At 39.9% G+C, this 24,370-nt stretch overlaps 2 protein-coding genes across 10 annotated transcripts in view; both read right to left on the bottom strand.

The window, feature by feature from the left end:
* Positions 1-4,559: 4,559 nt before the first annotated feature.
* Positions 4,560-16,800, bottom strand: mdka (midkine a). 3 transcript variants are annotated; one of them, XM_086037285.1, is made up of 5 exons: positions 16,778-16,800; positions 8,614-8,690; positions 6,654-6,821; positions 6,422-6,583; positions 4,560-4,982 (listed from the first exon to the last, which is right to left on the bottom strand). In XM_086037285.1, the coding sequence occupies exons 2-5, from the start codon at positions 8,687-8,689 to the stop codon at positions 4,954-4,956; spliced, it is 435 nt and encodes a 144-aa protein (XP_085893411.1). In that variant the 5' UTR covers position 8,690; positions 16,778-16,800; the 3' UTR covers positions 4,560-4,953. The 3 variants fall into 3 exon arrangements, with proteins under 3 accessions (XP_085893411.1, XP_085893395.1, XP_085893402.1); XM_086037269.1 differs by lacking the exon at positions 16,778-16,800 and adding an exon at positions 14,866-14,978; XM_086037276.1 differs by lacking the exon at positions 16,778-16,800 and adding an exon at positions 12,475-12,636.
* Positions 16,801-17,057: 257 nt separating this feature from the next.
* The window catches only part of LOC147153884 (diacylglycerol kinase zeta-like), a 79,828-nt gene continuing 72,515 nt past the window's right edge, over positions 17,058-24,370 (bottom strand). For all 7 annotated transcript variants that reach the window (XM_086037246.1, XM_086037238.1, XM_086037256.1 and 4 more), the window contains 6 exons: positions 23,036-23,085; positions 19,261-19,301; positions 19,005-19,125; positions 18,892-18,928; positions 18,411-18,510; positions 17,058-17,893 (listed from right to left, as the gene is read on the bottom strand). In XM_086037246.1, coding sequence (XP_085893372.1) covers positions 17,777-17,893; positions 18,411-18,510; positions 18,892-18,928; positions 19,005-19,125; positions 19,261-19,301; positions 23,036-23,085 — 466 coding nt within the window. In that variant the 3' untranslated portion in view covers positions 17,058-17,776. The remainder of the gene's footprint in view (positions 17,894-18,410; positions 18,511-18,891; positions 18,929-19,004; positions 19,126-19,260; positions 19,302-23,035; positions 23,086-24,370) is intronic.

Genomic DNA, 24,370 nt, shown 5'->3' with positions numbered 1-24,370 from the left:
TGAACAGTGAGGGCAACCTTTAAAGGCAAATGGGAAAATACAGAAAGTGTAAATTCATACATTGAATGTGATTGTGATTGATGGTTAATTTACTCTTATTCATTTTTTTTCATTTGCTGCTTTTGGGAAAACAATTTTTGATGATGTTTGTCTAATGCCTTTTTTTGATATAGTACTGGGCTTTTGCAGCATGTTTAGCCGGCATCATCAAGCACAACAGCTACTTTGTAAATAGTGGTCCGGATATAAGTGTGCATAAGAAACAACATTACAATCGGTAATAAACAGTTTTCTTTGTTGCACAATTGTGTAGTGCGTGTTGCCTGGTGACTTCTTTCCTCTGGTGCTTTCATGTCACCTCATGCCGTAACCATGGTGATGCCAATAGAAGCTACACTACACCCATTCTGGGGTTGATCCAATGAGGGGGGAAAAAAAAAAATCAGAACATCACAGCCGACCTAGATTGGGAGTCAGAATGAACCGTGGTCTGGCGATTAACATATGTGTGTATTATTGTATTATTCATTTTTTGGTGGCATGCATCAGGGCCTGTAGAAAAAGTGTTTTAAAGAAAAAAAAAAAAAAAGTGAATTGTCCTAAAGAAAGATCTCCATTCGCACACGTGGGGGGTTTTAAAAAATCTTAGCAACTCACCTTGTCAACATCGTCTCTTAATATGAGAGCAGGATTGTTAAAAATCTATCAAACGGTTGTGGTACGAACTCAATCGCAGCACAACGCAAGTGCGTTAAGTTGCTAATGATTTTAATTATTGTTTTTGGAGCGGAAAGGATCGGTTTGGCACAAGGCAGAAGAATCAAAGTCACAGTATGGGGGTTCAGTCTCTACGGCCCTGTGTGAGAGTGAGTGAGGAATTTCCAGCTGGTGAAGTAAAGAGAGGAAGGAAGGCGCACTCTTATTTGGCCTCATCACCAATCAATATGTAGAAATGTTCTTACTTCCGCGCACAGGTTCAGTGCACTATATTATGCAAAATCAAAATCGCTGTCGGATTCACGGCATGTGCGCAGCAGCCAAATTTCTTCTCGCCATCTTGCAATACCGAGGAATTAATCAGAATTGGTTCTAATTGGCAGGGTCGTGCCCACATTCAGCGGTCTGCATAAACCAGCGGTGTCCAAGTCCGGTCCGCAGGATATCGGACCAGGGGAAAAAAAATCAAGAAAGGGAGGACAAATTCCACCTGATCCGATTAGACGGGATGATTATTTGGCTGCTGTAATCGGAAACTCAGCCATCTCTAGCACATGTGAATGGAACAAGGATGAACGTGATGATATTCATCCGTCACTTACGGGTAATTGTTTGTTCCTATTTGGAATTTTTAATATCCTGCAATGAGGGCGCGCGTATGACTTTTTATTTCGCGTTCGTTTGTTGTATTGTTCACGGAGTTCAATCGAAGATTCAAGTATGTGAGCAGTCGAGGAGAATCCATTTCACGGTTATTCCGCACGGTGTTTCCCAACCAGGGGCAGCGATTCCCAACCAGTATGCCGTGACACATCAACGTGTGCCGTGAGAGATCATCCGGTGTGCCACGGCAAATTATCCAGCGTCAATTTGATTATTTGGACAAACAATTCTTTTCTATTGAATCAAAAGTTTTGTTCATTTCTCTATAGTTACAGGCAGAACAAAAAAAACGCTCTTCCACCAGATGACAGAAGGTCCGTAAAAGTCCTCTTTCGACACCTTCAGGCACGTTAAAAGGGCCCATCTCATTTATCATTATTCTCACTCAAAACATCACTTTGCTGTCGTTGCAGCCTTGTTGGCACCTGAGATTTGTGTTGGCCACTCAGCAATTTTGCAGAACTTCATCCCTTTGGACCACCCAATATAGCACAGCATTCTATGAGAATTTCTCCTCATTTATTTCTTCTTGTAATCACTGGAGAAGTGGCCAAATTATGCACGAATTCAAGCAGTTGGAGGAGCCTGCGTCTCTTGGGACTCCAGCAGTGGACACCAGCAGCTTCTAATACCTGCTTGCTGCTTTTTATCAGCCGCTACCCTCGTACAATGCATTCGCCTCACAGAAACATTCCTTAATGCGCCGTTATGGCAACAAACCCATTTGCTTGTTGTTATTTAACAGTGTGATGTCCTATTTAGATGTCCAGTCTTTTAATTCCTTTTGCAGGGCACGAGTGTGCTTTTCATCAACGGAATGAGGCTTCTGATCCCGCCATTGTGTATCACAACTGTGACTTGCTTAATAATGTAGAATAACCTCCTTAAGTCATTTCCATTTAATTAGGCTCCCCTCGGATACTAGTCTTAAAACCTGTTAGAGATTCAGCGCATATGACTCATCTAAACAAAGGGGAGAAACAACATGGGTAAAAAAAAAAAAAAAAGTAAAGGAAGAAAAAAAATCTGCAGAGGATTATTTGACATACAGTCAATTGTTTGATTTGGAACACAGTGCATGTATACTATAAATCTAAATGATTATCTCATAAGTAAAACTAATGCTAAGGATTAGATTATATTTGCAGTCAAAATAAAAAAAAGACAAGCAGTTTCTTCTTTCTACTTAGTTTCTTCTTTTCTCTGCTCTCGAGTCAAGATTGGTTTGCAAGCACTGTACTACTGTACGGTATATAATCGACTCACATCCGGTCAGCATTCAGTGTTGAATTTTTTTTTAATGGCGCGTGCCCGGCCAGATTTGGCAGAGAACGGACACATATTGGGTTGCTCAACCCAGAGTGAGCAGCTTTCTAAATGAGAAACCCTGTGCAGTACACTAGGAAACGATCGATTATCTGTCTTTATCTATTCACACATGAAGATAAAAAAAGAAAAAGAAAAAAAATCTGGCGGGTTTGATCATATTGTGTGTGATGTGCTCTGATAATCTCAACACGAAACAGCGTGCACATAAAGATTCTGCTCCACCGCCGATCTCCAAAGAAATCGTCCGAGGGCAGAAATCAAGCATGACCAGACGAGATGTAACAAAAACAAAGAACTTTCCCTACCCGATATGTTGCGCCAATTTGAGAATATTCGTCTTATCCCCGCCGATGAACGTTTTTGCGTGTAAATAAATATTCAACGCATTTAATGTTTGAGATTGTCGGCTCCAGCCCGTTATTGGGACACAAACAAACCTCAAACCACAGGTTAGTTACTTGCAGGACAATCTTAGAAAACAAAAACTCTGGAGGTGAAGGGACAAAATCAGGAAAAAAAACAGCCTGGTTCTCGTTTTCTGCGCAACCAGGCCGACGCACACGGGAGAATATACCGGTACCTTCAAATCCTGAGTGTTATCATTAAATATTGAATCGTAAGGTAAAATGTTTTGTCCCATCGGGCTAAATGCAAGAGCACTAAAGTTTTTACTTTTTGTTACTTCGGGCCACTCTTTATCTGTTATTGGAGCCAAAGAGCAGCAATGTTGAACAAATCATAAAACTATCATTTTAAAATCTCTTGCATATTTGAATCGCAAAAAAAAAAAAACAACAAAAAAAATGAGCAAACATTTGGGAAACAGCATTTTAGTGCACAACAATCCACAAAAATAAGATACGTACGTGGAGGTTTACAAGAAATAGGCTGTTACTCAGAGCTGTTTCTAATATTTTGATCTTGTTGTGAAGCTAAAGATGGTCATTTAATTGTCGTTTTTAGATGTCGCTGCCAAGGTTCCATTGATTAGTATCGAGATCAAGGGTGCTGTGGGTTGTATAAACTCTGCCAGGCAATCTGTGTGATAGCAGTCCATCACCGGCTCACTTTCCTTCTTCTGTTGTTGTTCCCACTTAGTCATCAAGTCAAAGCTTGAAAAATCTATTTTTTCCGCAGTATACTTTTGGGGAATCCTGTCTGTCACGCACAGCATATTTTCATTTCCTGCAATGCGATGCATTCTCAACTTTTACATGAAACCACATTTAGACGACAGCGCCCTGATGTTATGTGCGTTTGGGGTTATCCTGTTGGATTTCGCACGCGTTGCAACGATGCAAAAAAATACCACGCACTGGCAGGTTAACTTCAAGGCGACTTTGTGCCGACAAGAAGGCGACTTTTTCGCTTGTGTGAATATTTTTGAAATGCCAGAAACAAGAATATTGCAAGAGATCATCTTTTCAACAAGGCCATTTTGAAAAGTTTCCGAGGGCTGAGCCAGTCACAAGGAGGAGTCACGCCATATGACAAAACCGCTTCCAACCCTGCATTTGCGTGCGTCTGGCTCATATCAGCGCGATGTCGCAATTGGCTCGGTCGCTAAGGCCCGCGAATAGTGGAGGTTGACCGTATTGTCCCAAATTTTCAACGCCATGTCATGCATGATCCGCCTGATTGTGTGTGAATGTTGAAAGGTTTTCAAAATGTGACGGTTTAAAGAATTGGGCCTTTTTGACAAAGATGACAATTTGTGTGAATCTGCATGGTAACTTACAGACACGTTCAAATATGATGACTCACTTTATAATAATACTCATAGTGTGTTGTACAAATAACTGTTTTTGCAGATGCACGGAACCAGGAAAAGGTTTGAATACACAACAACATTTTGCTGAAATATCATCTTGATCTTTATTAATATTATCAATGATTTTTAAAAAAATGACATCATTATTGGATTATGTGCTCACGGTGTGGTCTAATAGACTCTGATGTTGCAGTGCACACACTCGCGAATAATAATGACTAATGACTAGACATTAGTAATAACAGGGTGGTCCTTCCACCAAATTGACACCTTCAGATTCAGAACAGATTTACAATGGAGTATTTTCTACTTTCTACTTCAAAATTATTCCGCTTTTGAGAAACTCTACAAACAAAACTAGTTTAGCGCTATTAATGTCAGTACCACTGTCCAAACGTCAGAGGGGAGTTGCGCCACACAATTTATTTATAAAGATCCTTGTCTTGTCCGGCCACGGAAATGCTTCTCTTGCATTATTGTCCGTTGCCTTTTTTCTTCTTTCCTGGAAACACAAAGAAGAGAGGATATGAAGGGCGCTACTTACACACCGCAAAACAAAATTTGGACGGCTGGTAACTAAAATATTGTGTCATCGTGAGTCAATTCATATTTAGTCATTATATGTATATGTATATATAACCCTCTATATATAATAATTATTATATATACATATATATACATATATATACATATATATATATATATATATATATATATATATATATATATATATATATATATATATATATATATATATATATATATATATATATATATATATTAGGGCTGTCAAAATGAAAACATTAACTATGGAGATTAATTTCAATTTCATAACGCACTACAAAAAAATTACTCAGTTAACTCAGTTTTATTTGCTTCCTGTATCAACTGACCTCTGCTCACTGTGCAGCCAAACCTAGAGGAGAGTCACTGCAGCAAAAGATGGACTTTTACGTAGTTTTGTTTTAAAAAGTCGCTTGACGGCCTATTGCATAGTTTGCACAACCAAATTCAAATACCATATTAGTTGTACGTCTTTGGTCTATCGTTCAACTGTTATATTTTACTGGACAAGAATCTTATTCAAGGATCAGAGAAAGCGATTAGAACAGTCTCTGAATCGAAAATAAACTTTTTTTTTTTCCACATTTCCACAAGATTTTACTCAAATAACGGTTCCAAGCTTCGTAAAAGATTGTAGTTGAAAAAAAATACGATTAATCACGATTAATTATGGAAAATTTTGTGATTAATTAGTTTAAAAATTGTAATCGTGTGACAGCACTAATATATATATATATATATATATATATATATATATATATATATATATATATATATATATGATAATCATCTCACTATGGTTGTCGAAATATTTAAAATGTGTCATCAAGTAAATTTAGCAATTCAAAATGCACTTTTGCTTCCAGGCAGACAGGCCTTGTGTTTTTCTCACTATGTGATTATGACACTACTACACTCAAAAAACTGAGCTCAAAATCAAGGGTTGGAAAAGTCATAAAATGAGGATTATATTACTGAAATCGGGCAAAATGATATGCCAATAGAAACAGGAAAAACTGACTTGGCAAGAGTTTTTAAAACAATGCATGCATTTTAACTTTTCAGTCACTTCTGAAATATTGCTTAAAGTTGCCAAACAAATTTTTAAAAGCAGCAAAACGTTGCTCGGGTTATCTGAAAAGTTGCTAAAGCTAGCAACAAAAGTTGGCTTGGCTGCACTACCTGAGCAACTTCTGTTATACCAATTCACAGTTGTTATGGCTTCTTAAAAAGCAAAAGTGGATTTCCTGGAAGTGTACTTGACTTGCAGTTGTGATCAACCCGTGTTTCTTATTTTTTTGGAGCAGTGTACATGTGATCACAGGTTACACAATTGTAATTTGTAAATGTTTTTTTTAACACTGCAGCCAGTCTAACCTTTGCTTTTTGTCTTGGTTTTGCCAAGGCAGGGTTTGGTGACAGAAATGGTCTGCTGACACTCGGCATTATACAGCGCCTTCTTCAAGGTTCCAATTCTGGTCTGGATACCAGCATCTGGGTCACAGTCGCCCCAACTTCCAAACCTATACTTGCAGTCAGCTGGACATTGAAAAGATACAAGAATTTGGGAACAATTTCTTTGTAGTTTGGACTAGTTAAGGGATGTTACCTCCAAAGTTCTTTTTCCAGTTGCAGGGTACTTTGCATTTCATTTTCTTGGTCTGCTGATTACATATCCCCTCCCTAAACCCGGCACCGCAGTCTCCGTTGCTAGGGACACAGTTTCCATAGCGCCACTCGGTGCAATCTGATCCGGACTGTGAAGGTTTGATTTTCTCTGTTGATTGAGCAAAAATGGATTAACAGTCATGTTAAAAACAAAAACATATTCTTCTTATTCAAAGAAACCCGTGAACAATACAGTAAGCTATAAAGTGGACTTTGAAATGTAAGTCAAGTCAAATTCATTTAGGAAAGAGTCTCAAAGAGCTTGACAAAAAAAACAACAACAACACAATTTTAGTCATGTTTGTTAAAACTGTCGCTAAGACCTGACACAGTAGAGCATGAGTAAAATAATGTGTGAAAACAAAGTCTGCCCGAATCAGTAAATCCGGTGCCTCTAATTTGATGTTTGAGAAACCACCGAGCTTCAGATGCAACACAAAACGATCAACATTCTTGCTTGAAAAGTCGTTTTAGCACTTCTTTTTAATCTTTGTTGATTGCACATTCCAAAAATCAAAAGTGAAAACATTTAATGTTATAGTAACACTCCATTACAAATCCTAAAGGCATGCTACCAACATAGCAGCCATGGCTAACGTCGCTTATATTTACAGTGCTAATGCTAGCTTATTGCTAGCGTTGCTACGTTGTTCGAGCTGGACTGCGTTCGCTGTGAGTATTCATCACAGCTATGCACTTTGATAATTGCGAGCCATTATGAATGGCCATGTATGAGAATCATACGTTTATGATTTTTTTTCCCTATGACTTGAAGGAGGGAAACGGATTAGTGAAGTGAAGCTACATTCAAACCACTTTTACCCGAAAACTCCCCCGTAAGTATTAACAAGTTTGGTTGGGTTGTCTTTGAGTAATTTAACAAAACATGATAGCTAGCTTTCTTGCTAAAGTCAGCTCAACACAGCACTATCCATTTCACCCTAAAAATAGGTAGCCTTTGCCATTAATCGGTTTAACATACTGAAATTAGCCAGGCCCTCAATTATCATGTTAGCAATATCTGAGTTTACACTACTTCTATCTTTGAATCAGCTAACCTGTTGAAATGTCACCTACGCCTTGTATACAGTCGTCAATGGAAGCAATTTACCTCCCGTAACACCTTCTTTTCATTCAAACAATGACAGAGAAGAGAAGAACGCAAAAATCGTCATTCAGAATGTTTTGCCAATTGCCTTTTCTTTTTTGTCTCTTCTTGTCACCTGCCACCCGCGTGTGCATGTGACATCGTGTACAGTGAAAAGGTTGATCCAAACAGTAACTAAACTAAACTAAATCTTATCTTCCTATTTCTGAAAATGTGTTTGGGCGGAAGAATCTGAGTGCACTTCCACCCCACTGTTACGTAACAGTATTGCGCATGAACCGCTGCCCCCATGAGTGAAAACGTCATCATGGATGTCGGCTTTAATTCTGCACCCTGGGCTCTCTGCTCCTGCCTGTTGCGTCCCCTAGCTCCACCCACTGGTTGTCATGGTAACGAAATCCGTACACTTGGCTCGGCGGTATATGGGGGAGGTATACAGTCACTCGCTTGTGTCACCCTACGAATTGGGCTGATTTCAGCAAGACGAGAAATAATGTACGTAGATCACGGGTCTCCAAGTCAGTCCAATCAGGTGTGTTGGAACAGGCTAACATGTAAAACAAGCTAAGTAGGGGCTAACGAGGACCAGACATGGAGACCCCTGGCGTAGATCATCTTTATTACTTTGAAAGCATGTCGCAGATATGTTATTAAGACACCTGATATCTGTTTTCTATTGGGGGGGGGAAATGCGTAATAGGTCTGCTTTCAACTTGAAAAGTAAACCTATTATTTATGTTGGAAGTACTTTTAGACATGAGCAAAAGTAAGAGCGTTGGAGGGGAAGTCATACCTTTGTTGTTTTTCCCTCCAGCTACGGCTTTGATTGTGACGAGAGCGACAAAGAGCAGCAGCGGCGTAGCCTTCATCCTGTTCAAACACAGCAGTCAGAAAGTCCACATTAACATGTCAAACTGTTCACCTGAATCCTCTTGTAGACGAACAACAAAACAATCATCTTTTGGACGGAAAACATTTGCAATCATAAGGATGCTACATTTTGACAGCAAAAAATACACTAAATGTCATTCTTTCCCAGTGAAATTTGATGATTTTTTTTTGAAAGTGAGCCAAAATGCGCCAACATGAAAATAATTCAAAACAGGGAGGTCCCGTTCACATTTTTTTTGCACCCGCGTCAGAGTCAGAGGCACCTAATTTTAGCATAACATAACATTGAAATCCTTTTTTTTCTTGCGGGGGGTGGGGGTGTGTGTGTGGGGGGGTGCAGGTTAGTAGCATCCGTGTTTCAGTTGGTGTATTAAATTTGTTTATATTAAACGCAGCTCTGTCTTTCCTGCCACAGGAAATGCTTAATATGCACACATTGCAAGTTGCCGTTGAACTGTTTCCGCTTTCCGCATTAAAATATTTCCACACTGCAGACATTATATATATTATATCATATTTTATATATATATATATATATATATATATATATGTGTATAATATTCTCTCTCTCTCTTATATAATAATATATATATATATATATATATATATATATATATATATTATATATATTCTCTCCTCTTTCTCCATCCTCTTCTCATCAGCCATGCTAAGTACGGCGTCTTATGTTTTTATTTTAATGTATTTTCATTTTTTTATACAAAGTATTTTGACGTAAATTTCCACTTTAACGGTGAAATCCGACATACGCCGAAATTCAGGTCACATCGCCAGTGTAGGAACGGAACTCGTTCTTAAAATGAGGACTCCCTGTACTGCCCTCATGTGGCCAAAGCGCGCACATCAGAAGGAGCAGCACAACGTCCACTGAATTGAAGCCAAAATTGAGGCGAAAACTGTTTAACTCTGTTCATTCTATTGAATTGTTATTACTGTATGTTCTTATAAAGTACAATATATAAGATCGCTATTTATTTTATTAAAAATACATTACAAGCATTTTGGGGGGTTTGGCTGGAGCGGATTAGTGGCATCTGTATTCATTCCAATGGGGAAAGATGATTTGAGATACAAATGTTTCGAGACGAGCGTGGCAATGGCGGGAATTAAAGTCGTATCTCAAGTCGCAGTATATTTTATGACCATACCGCTTAGCGGTGGATTGTGCTTGGCTTTCAGCACCATGTTGACATTAAAGAATATACTCTCTCCCCCATGGACTCAAATATGTTTGTCTCATTAAGTCGCCCAGTAAAGGTTGTAGGTCGATGGCTCTGGGTTAAGTCAGTGCTGACAAATGATGACAAGGGGCCACTTTATGGTTAAAGGTCAACATGGTCATGTGGTTACAAGCTGAAAAGACCAGACCACACCTGTGTCATCATTAGTTTCCTCACCGCAAACAGCTTTTTATTTATTTGCATCATTCTAACATTAGCTACAAACGGAGCATCTGGTGTGGGAATTGGACGGACTCCGGTTAGCTGCTCTGTCAGCAGGGAGTCCAACTGTACTTTGTTTGAGGCTTCAAATTGCTTTATCATATGCCAGGGCCTTTGTTGTGGGTAAAGAAAGTTGGAAGAATGTATAACTCTGATATGACCCGCTTGTGAGTCACAACCACCGAGTCTCGGCAAGATCAGGCAAGATTTCACATGGAAGGAGTTCCATTTGTGAGCGAAATGAACGACCGGTATGTACTTGGTGCCCTGCAGTTGGCTGGCAAAAAAACACTCAAGGGTGTAACTTGCCTATGGCCAAATGTCAGCCGGTATAGGCTTTCATTTCCGTGACCCTATGAGGAAAATAACAAGCATGGCTGTAGTTTGCGGCAACGCGTTAGGAAAAAGCAAAAGGTACGTGCGGGGTTGAACAGAGCAGCAACAACCTGGGTATGCCACTTAGCAACCATTCGGAAGCACGCTAAATTGCCTAAGTTGCGAATGAACCATATGAAAAAAAGTGCTCGTGTGGAAATCACAAAACTCGTCTTAAAACACATTTTTATTCGATGGCTTTTGACTCAGTAGGAGACTCGGCATTGTCCTAATGTTTTATGGTTGTTTACTGTTTTAATGTTATAAATGTATTGTTTTAACAGTCATTGTTTTTATGTCTATTTTTTTCCCCTATGTACAGCACTTCTTAAGCAGCAATGCTTGTTTTTTTTTTAAAACGCTCTATAAATAAAGTTGAGTTAAGAGCCCAGTCATGAATAGTAAAAAAAAAAAAATCCAAGGAATTGACCCCCCCCACACACAAAAAGGTTTAAAAAAAAAAAAGCCTATATTCATAATTTCAAAACCAAATACACCACAAACATTGATGCTAAATAAAATGATTTCAAAACGCATCATACAAAATTGCCGTTAAAAATAAATGGCCTACAGATGATTTGATTGAGAAAACAAGCAAGTAGATGCACATGTAGCGAAGACTCTCTAACTTTCAACGGAATTGAACCCCCTCCCTGACAAAAGAACTCTCTTTGTCTCCGTCGAAATGTATCACTTGACTACCGGTACTTAACTATTAGCCAGGGCATTGACGCCCACTCGTGGCATCTTAAATATCAAGAACTGTTCAACTCCAATTTAATAAATGCAACTGTGGTGTCCCTCAAGTTTAAATTTTAGACCCAGATTGTTGTTGTTTTAATACCCCAACATGCTGACAATGGTTGATGTTTTTAGGCACAAATGGATACATTTCAATAAACTGTAAAAAAAAAAAAAAAAGCGAAATATGTTTTTGAGTTGTTGTTGTTTTTTTTTAACTATTGGGAGTATTGACTGTTATTTAATTCATGGTAAGTGTTCAAAACAGTAGCTCACTTTTGTTTGCCAAGAAAGACCCAAGTTATGATGATTTATTTACAGGTTGGCCCTCAAAAATAGTAGGGTAGCCATACAAACACTACACTCATTACACAACGGTGTTAGAAACTTTGACATGTATTGTAGTCAAATCAAGACAAGTCAAATTTATTTATATGGCCCTTAATCACAGAAAAATCTCTAAGGGGTTCACATGCCCACAATTGACAAATATTAACAACATCCCATGACCTTAACCCCCAGGAGGGCGAGGAAAAACTTAAAAAAAAAAAAAACTCTGGGGAAAAATAAGAAACCTTGAGAAGGGGCCGCAGATGGGGGAATCCCCGTTCCAGGATGATATGCATTGCTGCTTTAATATGTGATTACTTTTGTTTTCATAAGGATTGGAGCTTTCTGAAAACAATACGAAGCCCCCTCTAAAAGGCTACTTTCCCTCAACCGAATGCTATGGACAACGTTTAAAAACAGACAAGCCCCACCGAGTTGTTGCAGTGCTTCACGCTCTCTTGCTTCTCTATGAATGAGCTTGAGTATTATGGGTTGCTGGCAGGCATGTCTGGTTGGACTCTAATCCACTCTTATGTACTTAAAGCTTCTTTTTTTTTTTTCATTACTCTTCTTGGTATGTACTGAATGTCACCAACTCTAAGTTGGTCTGCACCGACTTTAATATGGCATTAATTGCGGTATTAAATGGTTGCTGTTTCGTTTAAAGTAGAAGTCGCGGAATGCGTTATAAATATGATAGGGGTGGAAAACCACCATGTTTTTGTCGGTGAATTATTTTGAGTGTTAGGCTCATCGAAGACCCTAAATTGTCTGTCGGTGTGAATGTAAGTGCTTATTTGTCCATGTGTACCCTGTGATTGGCTGGTGACCAGTCCAGGGTGTTCCCCGCCTCTCACCCAAACTCAGCCGGTTCCGTACATCATCTGGAGCAGTTCAGAATCTAGAGTTGGACATCGCCTAACCGTCACGAAGTCCCCGTCCGCATATGTAGCCGACCCGCGTGGTCCCAGTCGATCCGAGAGAGCCAAACGGCGCCGAGAACGGACTTAACCGGTGCCACGTCACATGCAGGTGCCGCACACCTGACACACAGCCAAATAGATGAAAAATAAAAAAAATAAAACAGTGCTGTATACCTTTCGGTCCCACAGACGCAATGTGATGTGCCCCATATTGTTTTTATTTCAGCGATTAACACGCTGTGTGTGTGTGTGTGTCGCCAACGAGGGAGGGACTGGGGCCACGTGGGTCGGCTAAATATGCAGACGGGAACTTTGGGACGGTAAGGCTGTCAGAATCAATATTTAACTCAAAATTTTGCCAAAACATTACAAAAACAACATCGTACTTGTCAGAGATGCTGATGATGAAATGTATTAATGTGTGAGGATTGAACTTGGCAGTAAAACATTTTTCTCTGACCAACCAATCGGAGGACAGAAAAATGATGACATCACTGAGCTCGAATTGAAGACATGGGTTACATGGGCCAGCAATATTAATTTTGAAGGCCCTTGGCAGATTAGATTTACAGTACATGGCAACACACAGGCTAAAATCTGATTGGACAAACAACAAAACAAAAACATCCTCATACACATACTGGAAGCAGTGCATGCTAGTGAGACTCTTACCAAATGAGGAGAACAGACTGTGGGGAATTAACACAATTTCAAATGGTATATCATTTATTAGAATTTCGGTTGTAATTGTAGGCCAGCAGAAATGGGTTTTCCCTTTTATTTTTGAAACCATTTAAAAATCCTGAAAATGTTCCAGTAAAAAGAGCAAATCGCCGATTTAAAGGTAGGAAGGTTGAAAGTTGACCTCGGTTACCCCCCTTTCATGCTCTCTCTCCCCAAATACTGAAAACGTAGTGGGACAACTCTAGTCAAGTATTTCATCTTTTCCTTTTTCTCTGTTCTGTCTACCATACAATTTGCTTGATGTGACCTCAACACAAATTCCCTTGTACATTTCCCATAGATGATCATTCATATAGCGTGGAGAGAAAAAGGAAGAGTTCTTTGAGGCCTTTGTGTTGACAACTGAATGCATCTTCAGAACGTTTGCGATCATGTATAATAGTTTCCATGGTTATGTGCCATGGCAAGCCAGGACTCTGCCACTGTGTTATTGTAGTTATCATTTCACCCTTCATTTTTTTTCCAGGGGGGGGGGGGGGGCTAATATATTTTTATTTTCTACAGTCAAGATATCATCCCATCAGCAAAAGACAGACTCCGCCCGGGAATGGTCTTCAGTCAATTACAGGGTACATACAATATAAAGCACCGGTGTCAAACCCAAGGCCCGGGGGCCGGATCTGGACCGCCGCATCATTCGAAGTGGTCCACCAAAGCAAACCAAGCAATGTCAACTTCTATTATGCTTTGCTAAAATCTGCACCAAAATAACTTCAACAATAGTTGAACAGAGCGTTATTCTTTCATTCTGATTTCCAAACTAGTTATCCCTCAATTTGTTGTGTACTGTACATGTAACTCCATAAGGAGGTGATGAAACATTTACAGTATATGCTTTCACAGTCATAACGGCGCTCCAAGGGAAACTATCTAGAATGTGGCTCGCAACAAAAATGAACTTGTCACCCCTGATATAGAGACAAACATTAGCATTGTCAATGAACAATTCCGGGGAAGGGCCAGAAAAACTCATTGGTCGTTGCTGCCATGATGAAGAAACTACTTGACATGTGCAGTATTTTTGAAAAAAAAGTGCTGGTAGTATGGCATACAACAAGTAGAGATATAAACAAAGGACAGAAAAGGAGAGCCAAGTGGGGGTTGTGAAGTGTGCATGTGTGTGTGGAGGGGGGGGGGGGCATTAATCAGCCGATAACTGCTCGGACAAACAAATGCTCATTTTGGGAGCAATAGTACCCTCTACTTGAGTTACATTTATTGAACTGAATTGATTATTCACACACCCAAGGCCCCATCCCTGCATATACACACACCAATATGTCGATGATGTTCAGGACCAAGTTTGTCAACAACAACAGCAAAAATGCTCCAAAACTTGTCTCAACTCAGGTATCGGTTTGCCCCTCGACCGGCCTTGCTCCATGATCTTTAATAAAAACTTGCAAACCAAGGACAACAATTAAACCCCCGCCAAAAAAGCTTCCTCAGTACACCCTGAATAAATCGCAATTGTATCTTTTATCTTCCATCTCTAGTCTCACTCTCTTTCTCTCTCTCGCTTAAAAAAAAAACAAAAAAAAAAACAATAGACCGATCTAAAGAAGAGAAGGAAGCACTTACTTGCGGGGCAGCTCGGACTCGAGTGGAGATCGAGGGCGTCAACTTTCTCGTCGAGTTCTTTCCCTCTTCGAGCATCGGATCACCCCCCACCCCCCACCCCCAACCCCCCCAGTGCACCCCATCCCAAACGATTCGCCTCCCCTACCCCTTGGGCAACCCCTTTGCCTTTGTCTACCAAACCAGTTCATTCTGGTTGCATTAGCTCCATTCAGACCCCCTGTCACCCCACCCTGCACACAAACACACTCAACCTGTGTTACTCTGCAGATCAACAGAAGCAACGAGAGGCCATGAAGTGCAACTTTGCTTTTGTGCGTGCGTGCTCCGAAACAAGTCCACCCGGCGGCAAATCTCTAATGAAAACAAACTCTTTTCGGAAAGGCACGTTTTATCTTCACGGTTGCGAAGAAATGCATTTAAGATGACCGCGCGGTCCCTGCGGTTCTTTAACAAATGTGTACTGTGTGAAGACTGATTCGTTTGCCTTTGGCATGGCATCTACATGATCACATTTCCCACATTTTCCATTTCTTGAAATCATAGCTGGAAAGTAATGTGGCGGCTTTAGCGGCGTATCATAAGGACAATAGCATCTTTGTTGTTACCATGGCAACCCCCGGTTCACCTACTTTTGTGTTCTATTGTATCTGTGACCCCGGCGGCGGGGGTGCGTCACAGATGTGCACGTCGAGCCTTTACATTGAAGTTTCCAATTGCATTGTGGCAAAAATCAAGCAAGTCAAGTCGAGTCCCCACAAAATTTTTAAGCAAGTTGAGTCGAATCATTATCTGGGTTAAGCAAGTCAAGTTGCACAATCTTGCTCAGTCACAACATGAACAGTAGTTACACGTTCAGTATCTAAAATACAAAACAAAAGCTAAACCGACTGATCGTCAAAAGGGTTGCCAAGCGTCCCTTGAAAAACGGAATCGTCCCGTATTTAGGAACGCTAGTCCGCGTCCCGTATTGAGTTGTAAAGGGACGCACTTTGTCCCGTGATATCGTCAGAGAAAAAATAATTAATAATACAAAAAAAGTAATACATTGATGAATAATAGATAAAGAACACACACACAGCCTTACATTAATTACAAGTTTAAACAGATAATAATTTTTACTGTACAAGCAGTCGATATACTACACCTTAACTCTAAATGTAGTAAAAACAAAACAAAAATGTTGACATAATTTTTCTCTTTTATGAAGAGTAAGTGGACAAATATGTGAAAATGTTCTGCTGAACTGATTAAAGGTGAGCTCATTTTGAGCCTCAACTATGACATATCTTGCTCAGCGTTTTATTCTGCGGTAGTCAAAGACGGTAGTCACTACTTTATCTGCAGATCGATACTTAAAATCGAGGACTTTTCAGGGAGTTGGCAACCCTAATCGTCAGCCAAAACTTTATATAAATAATATACTAACCCATTCGTGATCACATTCTTTTTATGGTCCCAAAACTGACATGAAGCTTAGCTAATGTTCAGCTATCACTTAGCTAAACTGTGACATTATCGTTTACCTGTCTTTGTGGCTATATTCAGATCCGTCGCCGCAAGATGCTTGTTCCTCTCCACTTGAGGCACTTTAGACATTGACTGTGTTGCGTGAGGAGATAGCATAAACTGCTTTACAAGCTGTGCTAATTTACATGGTAAATTTGTATCAAAAGTATCACGCCTTCAGTCGTGTCCCCATGAAAAGATGACGATAAAATAGGTGAGCGATGTTACTCACTTTTGAGAAATCGTAAACTCCAAAATGCAGCACTTGGATCAGCAGCCTTACAGATTTACATGCAGAATGCCGTTTTCGCCGGCCTAATGAAAGTGTCCTTTCCTTACATTGCGCCCTCCTTGTATTTCATATTGTAATTGCCTTTCAAACTGCTTCAAAATGCCAAATCAATACCTGATATTCTTTCCAGACTTTAATCTGCTTGTCTTGAAGTAACAATGGAATGGATCACGCCTGGCAAATGAGCTTCTTGTGAATCAACTCTCAAAACACTTTGAAGACGTAAAATGAAAGTACTCTTGCACAAAATGACTATTAAATAAGTCCTGAATGGTGCATGTACTTTGTCGAATAATATCTGACAGTTTAAATTTGATCCGTAGTAGAACTGTGGACATTTTGAAAAAAATAAAATAAAAAATAAAAAAAAGTATGAAAACAGTGGAGCAGGAACTGAAACCACTGGAAAATGTTTTATTACCTCATGACATGCAATTTTAAAAACTACATTAGATACGGCAAAACAACAAACAAAACAAAACATAGATCACAACCAGTGTATCAACTTAATTGAAAGATATAATAGGCAAGTATAAATAAAAGTAAAATGATCTTGCAAGTTAAAGATGCCAACATCAAATGCTAACGTTTCAAACAAATACATGAGATTCTTATCTTTCTTTTTGGTATGTGAATATTTGGCTAGCTGCTGTGCAAGCAACTTATAAAATAATTTACTATGCACACTTTAAGTAAAAAAGGCAACAAAAGAAGTTCAACTAGAATACAACACACTTTCTAAAGGCTTCTAGCTTTGCTTATGCTTTGTCAGTCATGTGGATGGAAACTAGGTCCAAACGGATTTTTTTTTTTTTCACATGAATGGCCCCTTCATGGCAAAGTCAATTATAATAACTCTAAATGTAAAAGTAAAAAAAAAAAAAAAAAAAAAAAAAAAAAAAAATCTCAGATATTTGTAGTTATTTCAAACATTTTTGTGACCCTCAACTGGTCACAACACATCCACACACGGTTTATGATCGACTGAGACTATCGGAAATGTCCTGAGTTGTTTCTTGATCAACATGTTTAATCACTTGTCCTCATCATGGCGACGTTTGGCACAGCTCCACTCTCGCTTGGCGGCTTCTTGCACTTTGGTTCTGAGGACGCTCAGACGGCCGTTTCTTGGTCCTCCCTCTGGATCATTTGGTAGTGCTGCCGGTTCTCCAGGTAAGCTGCCAGCTGAGCATCCTGAGCCTTCTCGGCCCGGTTCTTTGGGGTGTCACCCTGAGCCGAGAGATATGCTTTCAATTGTTTATACAGTTGAATGTGTATATTTCTCTACCTCAGAATGCCATGTTTGGACTAGTGAAGGCGCATAGAACACACTGCCAAGAATTTTGGGGGGTTGACTTCAAGAAAAACACTGACGACGCTACCATAAAGAAATGTATTGACATATTTTACCTAAGACATAAAAAAGTCATTCTTACATTTTTCGCTGTTTCAAGATTGCGCCATGATGATAACCTTTTGTCAATGTTACAACCACAAACGTACGTGTGTATTTTAAAGGTGAAGATGGTCCAAGATTACATGCCCGTGAGTAATTATTTTGTGCTATTTTTGCGTGTGTTGCTCCTGTAATTTTAAGGTTTGTCATGGCGTTTCACATTATATGCTAGCATTAACCTTACATAGTAAGGATTGGCTGGAGTTTAAGTATACAATGTGGAATGATACGTCTTTATTTCTACATTGAGCAAGAGGGTTCAACTGCGTTATACTAATTTTGTCAACCCACCTGCATGTCGGTTTTCATCAGCGAGGCTCCTGCTTCCACCAGGTAGTGACAGATGGTCCTGTGACACAGTGACGCGGCCCGATGAAGGACTGTTTCGCCGCTGTTGAAGACCAGACGCAGCATAAGATCCAGAGCCAAACCGCTTTTGTCTTGGTGTCTGTCAAACTGGCTTTACAGTGGCACCTTGACTTGGTCCAACTTTTTTTCATGTAACTTCATGTAACTTTTTTTTTGCAGCTAGGAGCTGTGGCTTTGTCAATTTTATGCTTTTATATCTATATTTTACAATACGGTGCTATTTTTCTTCAGCAAACAAATTAAAAAAATAATAACTGTAATGACAATTTGATGGGTAAAAACCTGATTTGCCAAGCAAGTAAATAAACGGTTGCTATTGGCTTGGTCACGGAACAAATTCAACTCAAAGTCAAGGTGCTGTAAGTGACACACTTAGGAAGATTCAAGACAAACGTCAACTCACTGTATGTGTTCCGTCCTATCAATGAGGTCATTTGGAGCTGAAAATACAAACAGGTGGCAAATGAGTGGACTTCATGCAGTCATGTGACTCCAAAGAGGCGTATGAGCAGTTACCGTTGTCAAGGATGAAGCGGACCATCTCCTTGCTTCCCGCACCGACAGCGTGGTGCAGCAGGCTGCAGCCTGATTGGTCAACACATGTGAGGTCACATCCTTTCTCGTGCAGCTCCTGCAACTTTTTTCCCCCCCGCAAACACAAAAAATATGCATTCGATTGAGCTTTACAAGCGACAACACCAAATTGTGTCGAAATGGGAGTACAATAGAGGAGCATCAACGTGATCGAATTTCACGCACACACACGACTCACCTTTTCCATATTATTGGTCTTTACACACTGCATCAACAGCTCTGGAAGGACACCAAAGATGACATTAAAGAAAAGTGCCAAAATCATGAGAAATCAGAGCTGCGGTATAAACAATGTTTCATTTGTGAGTTATGATTCCTTTTACACAAATAAAAAAAAAATCACCATTGGTCTAATTAAAATACGTCATAATGGCCACCGTGTTGGGACAGGCAACAATTCTCCGTTTCTGTGGTAAAAAGGGAACTGGCGGAATATGAACACAAAGTTTTGGGAATAAACACGATACACTGCCCCAACTGTACAACAGTATGTCTAATTTAATTCAAAGTGGGGAGAAAAAAAAAAAAAAAACACACCATGGTTTGTTAAACAAAGTCTGTGCATAGCTGAAGCAAAGCACTGAGATGAATGTTCATTAGGTTGACCTCAATCCTTGCTCTCACCGCCCCTCACTCGAAAGAGCACAGACCTAATCCAGTTATGTGAGGCGGGGAGTGAGAGAGAGCGAAAGCGAGGGAGGGAGAGGGATAGAGTGTGTGTGAGTGAGTGAGTGAGCGAGAGAGATAGAGAGAGAGAGGGAGAAAGAAAGAGAGCGAGCGAGCAGACAACAACAAAAAAAAAAAAATCTGTAAGAGCTTTTGTGGCTGGAGGGCAAATCAAGATCAACGCACAAATATCAAAACAAAGGACCTGATCTTCATTTAAGTGACAATAACAATAATAAAAAAGTCTTCTTAAACTAATACCACCACACAAATTATTCCGTGTTTTAATGGACACAGCAAGTCAACGTTCACGGTGCACGGGGGTAAAAAGTACAGTCTGTGAACCTTTGTAGCTACTTAGTGGTTGAGCCTCGTCTGGCAGCGCTAACCTCAAGCAAACGTTTCAGGTAATTGCAGGTCAGACCTGCACAAGAGTCCGGAGGAATTTTGGACCCTTGTTCCAAAAGTTACTACGGCATCACGGAGCTGGCAGCAAGCGCCTCAGCTTTGTGAAGGCGCACTCATTAGACCAAAGTTCACAATCCCTTTTGTTATTGATGCGAGGGAAGGGTGAATTGATTTGCGTGTGACAAGACTGGCACAGCCTCAGGGCTAAGATAAAAAGAAATACAGCGCACCGCAAGCTCACCAGTGACACGCGGTGAGGTTCGTGGTTGGCGAGGCGCTGATATTAGAGGCAGATTTACAACATTTATGAGCCAAACGGAGTTAGCACACAGTTCAAAAAAATGCATTATTTTTTTTGTATACATATTGTCGCTGTCCTGTGAAAAACACGTATCTCCAATTTTGGGAAAGTTTTTTTAATTTACACATTAATGCGATGTTTGTAACGCGGAAACACCATTCATGTAAGAATAAAAAAAAATGCTTTTTTTTTTTTATACATATTGTCGCTGTCCTGTGAAAAACACGTATCTCCAATTTTGGGAAAGTTTTTTAATTTGCACATTAATGCGATGTTTGCAACGCGGAAAGACCATTCATGTAAGAATAAAAAAATGAAAAAAAAAAAAAAAAACGGAGATAAGTGTTTTTCACATGACAGCAACGATACGATATTGTATATATATATGTATATATAATTATAATATAGTTGTCATTCAAAAAACTTCAAATTTCAGCGCTTTAAAGCCATTGCAATTTCTTATTTCAAGGGTTACTCATTGAATGATGTGCAAAAAATGTATTTGTGGGGGGGCATGGGGTTTTTCAGTTATCTTTGTGACTGAGTAATTGTTGTATTGTGCCAGCAACAGTTTTGTATTTCTTCATGCTTTTGAAAATATATATATAGAATAGATTTTTGTCAAAATTACGGCAATAATATGGCTGGGTTTTTTTGTTGTTTTTTTTTAGATGATATTGCATAATAGCAGTTACCATAAATAAATGGAAAAATATACAGGTATTCCATGTGATCAGAATCGGTATCGGCCGATCTCACTCATGCATGATCGGTATCGGTGTCATAAAACCTGATCGGAACAACACTACACATTGAAAAACATTGAAAAGTTACCAAATTGCATTTAAAAATGTTTTTTTTTTTTAATAGGAATAAAATTGAATCGCGAGGTGCTGAGTGATTTCCACCCCTTATGACACACTCACCTAGTCTTAGTTTTCTCCCGGCACAAACATTATTTGCTCAGCTACTGTTACCATATTTGATTATGTAACTATACGTAAAGCAACAAAGGTAAGTGGAGCACACTGACTGACCTTCCACGCTTACTTGCCTAGTGGGGAGTAAGTGCGCAAAGATTTTCTGGAGCACTTACTTACTTATATACTATACACACTATGCTTGTGTTTCGCCATGAGAGAGGAAGGCCAGTAAGTGCATCAAAGGCTAGCTAAGTACAGAGTTGTGTGCCGTGCTTGCACAAACCACTTTTCACTTCACCTTCCCCATTGCGGCCTTGCATTGGGATGCTCGCCGTGCGCGCGTGTCTGTACGTCTTTGTGTGGCGCTACTGAGCCTTACAGTGGGTCAATCTATAAGAAGCAAAACATTTGATTCAAGCCTGTCGGAATCCGAAAATTGGATTTCATTGAATTCACGTCTTGGGTTAATGTTGTACGCTCTGTTTGTATTTGTTGTTGCTGGGCGTGTGTTAAAATTGGCGTCGTTTGAAGGTTTATAGTATAATGTAACTAAATGTGCTCATTTCCGTTGGCCCATTTGTGACTTTTCACATTAGGTCAGCATAAGGCTAACTGGCTTTTGTTTGATGAAGTTACACGGCTGGGCTGAACATTTTGGTTTAAAAACCCAATGCTGTTGAAATAAGTTGGAAAAATGTCCTTAAAGTGCGTGGAAGGGTTCAATACATAAAAATAATATGGGCTCTATTTTGTGGATTTTTTTTCCCTATCACAGGTGGTACTGGAAAACGTCTCCCAAGATAAATGAGGGTTCGCTGTATAGAAGATCCTTGCCTAAGCGAGCACACACGCACATGCTCTCTCACTCTCTCTCTCTCTCTCATACGCACTCACACGTCACATGCTCCACTGAACTATTCCGTTTGATGGAACCTACCTGACCTTATGGGATCTGTCAGTGTGTCAAAAACTAGCAAACATGAGAGCGTTCAAAAAGATGATGTGCCCCGAATAGCAATAGTTCAACAGTGCAAGGGCTTTTCATAAACACAATTAAGCTTACCAGAAATTTCAAATTTACTCAGATTAACGTTGATTTATTGGGAATTTAGACGCTCACAGTACCTGACAGAAAACCCCCGAAACCATAAAAATAGGTCTCCGACTATGATCTGATTGGACACTCGGTATGTTCCGTAGTCTACCGGCGATACCTTGGCATGATTTAAAGAAAAAAACTGAGAGGAATCCTTGAGTGTCTAATTTGTTGTCACTTAAAATGAACCCTTCAATAAAACACAAAGGAAGACCTTAATTGGCAGAATAGCACATTTAGGGACTAGCTAGCAATAATTCAATAGACAAACTACTCAGTGATGAGGAAATGAGCCAGTTCAGGATGTGCAATGATGCAGGTTCCTTTCTAGTGAAAAAGCTACCAGCGAAACAAATTGCATGCAAAAGTGAGGGAAAAAAAAGAGTGGGTAAGAAAGGAGCATCTCATCACAAAAGCTGGCTTGCTTCTACTGTTTTTTTTTCTTAACCGCTCTGAGACACACAAGCTGTCAAGACCGCAAAGTTGCGTGTCATGTGCAACATAAATGAACCGCGTTTGTGTGTGTGTGTGTGTGCGTGCGTGTGTGCGCATGCACTACCTTTTTCTTCTTCTCCTCCTGCATCACTTGACTTTTGACACTTTTCATGTCTGGAGAGACACCATCACAAATAAACATATGCATGTTTCGTCACGGTTTCGGACAAAAGGCAAAGTGTATTTTTATGTTTAAAGCACTTATATTGAGATGAAAACATCGGCAATGAAACAACCTTTCTCGTGCAGTTTTGAGATTCCCCATGATGACGCTTCAAAGGCCAGCAAGCAATGTTGACAAAGCTCATTTTCTATGCGAATTAGTTCACTTCACAAATTTCTTAATGAACTTGTTCAGGTGAGCAGCCACAAGCGCAGTGGTGGCCGCCTAACATAGCCCTGCTGGCATAAAAAAGCTCCAGGGCGGAGAGGCCGACGTGCGTAAAATCATATCCGAGCAACAGGCACCTTCCCCGGGCAGCCACAAGCGCAGTGGTGGCCGCCTAACATAGCCCTGCTGGCATAAAAAAGCTCCAGGGCGGAGAGGCCGACGTGCGTAAAATCATATCCGAGCAACGGGCACCTTCCCCGGGCAGCCACAAGTGCAGTGGTGGCCGCCTAACGTAGCCCTGGTTCATATAAAAAAAAAAAAAAGCAAAATCATTGCAAAAATAAAGTGGTTCATAGTTTTTTTGTTTTTTTTAAACAATATGTTATAATGTGCCATTAGCCTCAAAATATTGGCATTTCCCCACTGTTGCCACCCACCCAGTCCAAACTAGTAGACTGCGCCAAGTTTCTCTCCACAATCTCATGAAGAAAAACGTGTTGCTTGAATACTCTTTTTTCGAATGAGGAATTAAGGACTGTAGTCTTTAACGGCATAAGGCCGGGAGCGCATAACCGCCTTCCTACCACTAACGCTTTCTACTTTCTACCTTTTCAGCGGGGAGAGCGTATTCGTCATCTTCTTTTTTTTTGGAGGAAATGCATATAATTCATGAAAGTTGGCATATTACATATTAATGAATAACTGTGTATAATTTCTAATACTCTATTTTTTTTCCCCTATTCTTCAAAAAAAACAAAAAAAAAACATAACATAGCTACTATGGCAATACGGGAGGATTTGGGGTTGCATGTTTACATTCTGGCCTTTGAAGTTGTGTGGATAAAACATGTGGAGCTCACGATCAAAGTTGCCCATCCCTCCCGTAAACATACAAAATTCTGTTTCATAACAGCGGCGAGAATGGTGCTGAATGATAAGCAGGCGATATTAAGTGCCGGTTCGTGTCCTTTTATTTCCCCCCCCCCCCCCCCCCTCATACTGAAAAGCTAACCGTTTTCGTCAGGTACAGTCGCCATTTGTAGTGCAATACATCAATTCCGAGCAGTG

Source organism: Filicampus tigris, chromosome 1 (assembly GCF_054856515.1).
Source record: "Filicampus tigris isolate MCC_2025a chromosome 1, RoL_Ftig_1.0, whole genome shotgun sequence".
Lineage (NCBI taxonomy): Eukaryota > Metazoa > Chordata > Actinopteri > Syngnathiformes > Syngnathidae > Filicampus > Filicampus tigris.
Note: the sequence above shows the minus strand (reverse complement) of the source record. Positions and strands in the feature narration are given on the sequence as shown.

Excerpts from the sequence above, each read along its gene's own strand:
- mdka (XM_086037285.1), bottom strand. The coding sequence starts at position 8,689 with ATGAAGGCTACGCCGCTGCTGCTCTTTGTCGCTCTCGTCACAATCAAA. Across the intron at positions 6,822-8,613 it reads TGGAGGGAAAAACAACAAAG|AGAAAATCAAACCTTCACAG; the intron begins GTATGACTTCCC and ends CTCAATCAACAG. Across the intron at positions 6,584-6,653 it reads CTGGAAAAAGAACTTTGGAG|CTGACTGCAAGTATAGGTTT; the intron begins GTAACATCCCTT and ends TTCAATGTCCAG.